The 7,142-nt window shown below is 34.2% G+C and overlaps 1 protein-coding gene across 1 annotated transcript in view; it reads right to left on the bottom strand.

Moving 5' to 3' along the window:
- Positions 1 to 412: 412 nt before the first annotated feature.
- The window catches only part of LOC138699419 (myrosinase 1-like), a 38,188-nt gene continuing 31,458 nt past the window's right edge, over positions 413 to 7,142 (bottom strand). Inside the window, exons 10-11 of the mRNA XM_069825280.1 lie at positions 4,237 to 4,343; positions 413 to 1,644 (exon numbers count right to left, since the gene is read on the bottom strand). Coding sequence (XP_069681381.1) covers positions 1,485 to 1,644; positions 4,237 to 4,343 — 267 coding nt within the window. The 3' untranslated portion in view covers positions 413 to 1,484. The remainder of the gene's footprint in view (positions 1,645 to 4,236; positions 4,344 to 7,142) is intronic.

Genomic DNA, 7,142 nt, shown 5'->3' with positions numbered 1-7,142 from the left:
CCAGACCTTTATTGTGACTTCCATTTAGATCCTTAACGTTTACTTATAAATTAATAAAATTCCCACTTGCTCATCATGTACAACACTTTCAACATTGTGATGAAAAGTTTAAACTTGTTAAAGTAACAAGTTTTAATTAAGTACTGTGTTAATTAATTATTTAGAAGTAAGAAGTTACTCCGTGACAAGTTTCTGCTTCATGTTCATCATACTGAAACAGTCTTGTAAGGTTTTGCGCTGGTTCCGACGTCTCGTTGCTCGGTGTCCTTGGTGGGGGAATGCGTGGGTAGTAGTGAAGGTGTATATGTGGTTTGTACGCAATATTGTGTCGAATATGGTGCGTTTTGAAATTCAGTTGAGTGTGGAGCATGGACGAAATTTCTTTTCCGTCTTCACGGTGGACCCAACTATCTTTCTTTCTTTTTTTTTTTGGTCTGCCCAAATCTTTACAACCAAAGGATGTGCATTCAAAAGCAAGTTTCGAAGATCGTTGATCTTTGAGTTTTGGGTTCGTTTCAGCCATTAATGTTTACATGTTTGTATTTCTTTAGTAATAGATTTTATATTCAGTTTTGTTATTATTCTGTTATTTATATGATCAACGCTCCGGAAAATAAAATTTTCAACGTGCAGGAAAAGAGGCTATGGATCCAAAGAGTTTAAACTGCAAAACTTACTGAGAGAAGCGCAATTATATGTGATAGTGATAAGGGGAAAAATAAGCTTAACTGAATGTGCACGTGAAGGCGAGGAAAAATCATTATCATCATCATTATACTTCATGAGTTATCCCTTTTGTAGACCTGTTTTAGTCCCATCGAATAGTCGTTTAAGAGGTCTTCCTGTCTCATGTGCCCTCTGGATGTGAAAATCTTTGGGATTCTAACGTTATCCATTCTGGAGACATGATGTAATCAATTAGATTTTAATTGATACTTTTCTTTTCATCAGTTTCAACTTTTTATTTCCGTTAAGTTAATTAACGCCCTTTTGTTTTCTGCGGTCGTCTGCTAAGCGCTATAGGAGATAAATAACCACAAATTTCACATCTAGAATTAATCGGATCAATTAGTCTTTAGAAAACGACAATTCTGAAATTTAAATACGGTTTCTATGACCACAAACAAATTCCTGCTGAATTTAAGGAAGACATGATGATGAAGATGATAATGATGATAATGGTCATCCATTAATCGTCCCTATATTTGGCACCAACGCCTGAATAATATTATACACACCTTGCCAATAAAGAATGGAGTAAATTTTCTGCTATTACTCGAAATGGAACTATAATGGATCACATAATTTTCCAACTAGATCCGTAGTTCTGTGTGTTGAGGAAACTAGAAGTTGTATATGAGTCGTATATTTTATTGAAGCGAAATACAATTGAAAAGTAATATTAAATTTCTAAACTAGAATTTTGCAGAATTGCGTTTGTAATTATTTGGTATTCCTTCGACAATATTTTTATATATGACGTCTTAAATCTTCTCTTGATCTTGTAGTACACTGTCGGCAAGAATGAATTCGTCAGGAATCACCCTCGTCCTAGTAAGGTTCCTCACAAAATACGACGACTCTTTGGGTGTCCTCGTCCTTTGCGGGTCGTTGAAGTCCACGTGGTATAATCCAAATTTCGAGCTGAGGAAATTGAAAATCAATTGTTTCAATAGAAACTTCACTCTAATAATATGCTGTGCTGTCAACTGTCTGAAGACAGGTTTGAACCTCATAAGTGACACCAATAAACCATTGCATACATCGCTGACTAGTAAAATATTACACTAATGGTCTTACTAATAAAAACTCTATGTACAGACGTTTAACTGTCTTATACTTATACAATGAGTAACTCGTTTATAAGTCGTGTGTAAATTCCTTACTAATAATCACTACATACGTCGTGTATAACAGTACAACTGTTACACAGCTACGTCATAGTTTCGTCATTACTTCGCTACGAAAGGTAATAGAATATCTTAGGTTCTCTATTTCATCCGGTAGAGCGCTCTAGTGTGGCATGTTAAGTATCGATAGTACAACTGGCTCTGATCGATTACCACGCTATATTTTGGTCAAAGAGTACAAGCTACAGCAATATTATCCTAATTGAGAGGTCGTGAATGTGAATCATGGAAGACCCTTTCAGGACGGGGAAAAGGTGTTGAGATGTATAGCGAAGTAACAGCCGCCAACAGTTGGATTGCAAACAAGAAAGGACTTTCGACTAGTGAATGGATATCTAGCCTGAAAATTACAGCAAATTTAGCAGCTGTTCGTTCCGTTCCCGGCAGATCTCTCGACGGTACCCGGTGCAGACATGGCTGCCCGGAGATTGAAACTTTAGCACATGTCCTGGGATTCTGTGAACAGGGATTGCTCTTGAGGAACTGTAGACATCATCTTGTAAGATCCAAAATTGCTGCCACATTAAGAAATAAGGGCTGGATAGTAGAAGAAGAAATCTCCTGTCTAGCTGAAAATGGGTCAACGAGACGAGTAGATATTTCAGCGTACAATGCTGACACTAAACAGGGCATCATTGTGGACCCCACGATATGTTTTGAAGTAGAATGTCATCAGTCAGCCGAGGTCCACCTTGAGAAGAAGTCGATCTATGAGCCTACAGTCAACTATTTCAAGCTGAAATATGCCTTAATTCACGTTGAGGTATTCGGCTTGCTCATAGGTGCTCGAGGGACTATACCAGCTTTTTTCGAAGAATTTCGACGGCAGTTTGCTCTGCCAACATCTCTGAGGGATGACATTGTGATAATTGTGTTAAAAAAATCCTGCCAAATCCTAATTAATCACATGGTGCCACATTAATAGCAATTGTAATTTTTCACACCCTTTCCTGTGTTACCTTTCTTTAAAATTTAACATCTATGTTTACATATTATGTATATATTTTTTTTTTTTTGAGGATATACTGAGTCCATAAGGGCTACCCTCAATGGGGGGCAGTTTACTATTATTATTATTATTATTATTATTATTATTATTATTATTATTATTATTATTGTGCTCTTTGGTTTCTTCTTCTGTGGTTACAAGGCAACCATCATCATGAAATGACAGTCGATACAAACAGCTGTTAGGAGGGCGGCCATTTTTTTCTATATACAACTCTTAAACAAGGGGTTTCATGTATATAACTACTGCAAAGCAATTCCCATTGTATAGTTACAGGCTGTTTATACATCCATCGCTTATGCATGGTTTATTAGTAACGTTTTCTGTCTCAACTCTACATAAGTCTCGTATAAAAACTAAATACGGTTTATTAGTAATGCCGTATATAAACTGTTCTTCTTCAGATGCATAACTTCAAGGTAGATGTACTGCCTGATAATAGAGTCATTTCAATTCTGACTTAGTGAAAACAATTAATTGTACTATAGTACGATATCAGTAATTGTAGTGGTAATGGTGGTTTTAGTAGTAACGTATATCATAATTCAAAGATATACAGCATAATGGTAAATTTCCTCGCAATTGCTCACCAGAAAGCAAATATTTGTGATTAGAATTCAGACGAGCTTTAATTTTTACTCCGAAATACTTTGTGTGTATGATTTTTAAGGGCCCTGTCATTATTCTTATCAATCGATCTTTGGAATTGTAAAAATAAATCTTAATAGAAAATTATGTAAATCAAGCTTTCAGGTGTAACTCCCTGTAAAGTTGATTTGAATAATTTCGAGGGAAAAATTGTTCCGGCTCCGAAATGATTCTAATCAATTTTACAGGGAGTTATACCTGAAAGTTTGATTTGCATAATACACGTCACTTTTCGTTAACAGAAAACCACAATTTAAGTCACACAGAGTTAGTGTGCACTCAATGTTGGTTGCTTGACGGTTGTCTGCCCACTTTGAGGTCTGTGGATGTAGAGGGATAATTTGGATCGGTGTCTGGTAGAGTTCCCGGGTAGCTCAGTTGGTATAACGTTGGTACGTTTAACCCTAAGGTCCCGGGCTCGATACCCGGCACCGAAACAATTTTTCCCTCGAAATTATTCAATAGAAAATTAATTTATAAGCCAACACGTCAAATGTTTCGCTTTGTTATAGTACTTAAATATAGAATCAAAATATTTTTTTACAAATTTACAAATGTTTGAAATAAGAAATGCAATATAGAATATATTACACCAAAATCTTGTTTCTAAGTCACTGTTTGCACTTGGCACAGGAATGCAACCTATCAAGTTCCAAGCCAGTCACTTACTTGTATCCGTAAGACCACTCGAAGTTGTCGATGAGTGACCATATTGTATATCCTATTACACTGCTCTTGTCCAAGTGTATAGCCCTGAGTATCTCGACCAGGTACACCTAAAAGAGAGGACATTTCATTAAACAATTACCATTGAATATTAGTGACTATTACACTTTTACTACGTCACACTACTTTTGACTAATAAAACGGTACGAAAGGACGTATTTCAACCAATCATGGTTGCTTATCGCACAATTTTATCGCGTCCCTAGCATTTGTTTAATTTTAACGCGTCCCTAGCATTTGTTTAATTTTAACGCGTCCCTAGCATTTGTTTAATTTTAACGCGTCCCTAGCATTTGTTTAATTTTATCGCGTCCCTAGCATTTGTTTAATTTTAACGCGTCCCTAGCATTTGTTTAATTTTAACGCGTCCCTAGCATTTGTTTCTTTTTATCACTACCCTAGCATTTGTTTCTTTGTTTGCCAACATTTCAAACTGCACTGGTCTGGACGCCAAAAAAAAAACAGAAAATTACAAACCACTCCAGTCGATGCACAGCACTTTCAAATATGACTCGCATTGGCATTCAAGAACAAGAATTGATAAAGATCACTGGTCATATATGAAGAGCACCATTCGGAAATCCTGAATAAGTTGAGGGATACACCATGTACATCAACGAGTTCACTTCTTTTACGCACACGTCCAATATAACATCAACTGAACCACCAACCACTAAAACATTCAAATTTGAAAATTGTACTTTCAATAATTGTTTCTTTTAAAATTACTCATGTTTATTTTTTATTTCATCATCGTTAATTAAAACGTTTCTTGTTTATTTCATCATCCCTAATTAAAACTTTTCTAACACTTGTTTATATTATTTAGGTTATGTTTGTTATAGCTTCTGCTATATATTATGGATAGTCACGTATCAGAGATTGTTTAATACTAAGATTTATTGAAAATCATCTGTCAAGTGACGTTGATTACTGGGATGCGGATGATTGAAATGGAATGCAAATGTTTAATAAAAATGAAACTGAATCAACAAAGCCTTCTTGACTAGTAACAGTCCACAGAGAGCAATGATGATTCCATAGTTGGCACAACTGATACCGGTAACAAGAAAACATCATCATAAAACACTACTGCCATCTAGCGTAATGTTGAGATGGTACAATAATACATTTGAAGACAGTTGTATTTTCGTAAGCCAATTAATATTTTATCGTATTGGAGTACTTTGTTACTTCTAATCTTTATATAGCCTACTTTCTTCTAATCGTGTAATAGTCAATTAAATCCCACTCGAGTTTTGATTTTCTCTAGATAAATCAAAACCTCTAGTGAGATTACTGTTGATAAATAGTGTTTCAGTAAGCGATAAGTATTTTAATGTTTTAATGGTACAGAGAGATCTGTTGGAGGCAGACCTTGAAGTGAGATGTGTGTATGTAAGAATACTGGGTGCGACCTAGTAAGTCAGTTGACAGAACACTAGCTTATGATGAAAACAGACCCGGGTTCAAACCCTGTGATAGTGGAGTAAACAGATCGGTGGAAGAATACAGTAAGTTAATGAAGTATGGGAAAAATCACATGATTTGGATTCACAATTTTTATCCATAGTTTGCTTGTTTTGTCTAATCTTGTCAAATATTCTGTTAGAATAATACTAAAAATGTGCCTTTTCTTGTTTTTCAGATATGTGGAAGCTATTTCCCAAATTTTTCATCCGTTCTGATAGTGGTGAGTCAAAATATGATTTATTTATTTCTACTTATTATTTTGTAACTGTTGTGAACAATGCGAATGCGATGTAAAACACGTGGAGTTTCTTACTACGTACAGTATCTATTTCTTTTTTCATTCACTATCATATGGGATGTTTTTCAATGAATGCTCTTATCTGCGCATTTTTATTGCTAATATTATAATTTAATTATGTTATAAGAATTATTGTTTAAGTATTTTATAATGTTTGTAGATTATATAAAAGCTTTTTACATCTCTAACACTTACACAGAGCTATTACAGTATATTTTTCTAGAGAAGTTGTAATAAATAATATCCAAATTACGACAAAATAACTTCTAGGACATGGTAGTCTTGATTTTCCAAATACGTAGGAATTTGTTTTAAACAATTTTTCTCTACATTCTTAAATAATTTATGGTGTAAACAGCAATATCCATTTAGTTGGGTAAAATCAATCACATATTAAGCTGGCTGTAGAATTGATATGTTAAGAAATGTGAAAATTAAAGAACTAGAAGTCCACTAAAATCTGGTTATAAAATACACACTAATAAATATCCTAAAACATAAAATTTCTACGAAAAATATTTCGATATCTTGATTCACAACTTGCGTTAATTCTGCCCAACATTTAACCAAGCGGCAGTTATTTCACTATTTTTTTTTGTTTCTATCATATCCAGTACTTTGTACGACGATTTTCAATTACACTTTATAATATTTATATTTTAGCCACGACTCTCTTTCACATATATTCGATTTCGAAGTTGGTGATATTTTAGAAGATACTTTTGATAGACTTCTTTCTCTTTACATTTCATTTGTTCTTAATTCAATAATGTTCGTCTCCTTTTAGTCTGAAAATTTTGTGTCGTATAGACAAATCAAACTATTTATCTGAAGTTACATTATGGTCCCTATTCTTTGACTATACTGTCACAACGCACAATTCGTAACATTCTTTTAATCAAGAGACATTCTGTCCTTGAAGGTACCAATGTGACAAAAATTTATGAATACTATTAAAAAAATAACTAAATACCGAAATTGCATAGTACACTAGATCTTCAAATTTTTCTGTGTGACACTGAAGTTTAAAATTAAAAAAGAAAAGAAAGCAAGAAGAAACTGAAATAAATTGAAATGA

Source organism: Periplaneta americana, chromosome 5, assembly GCF_040183065.1.
Source record: "Periplaneta americana isolate PAMFEO1 chromosome 5, P.americana_PAMFEO1_priV1, whole genome shotgun sequence".
Classification (NCBI taxonomy): domain Eukaryota; kingdom Metazoa; phylum Arthropoda; class Insecta; order Blattodea; family Blattidae; genus Periplaneta; species Periplaneta americana.
This window is presented reverse-complemented; position numbering and strand designations above follow the sequence as displayed.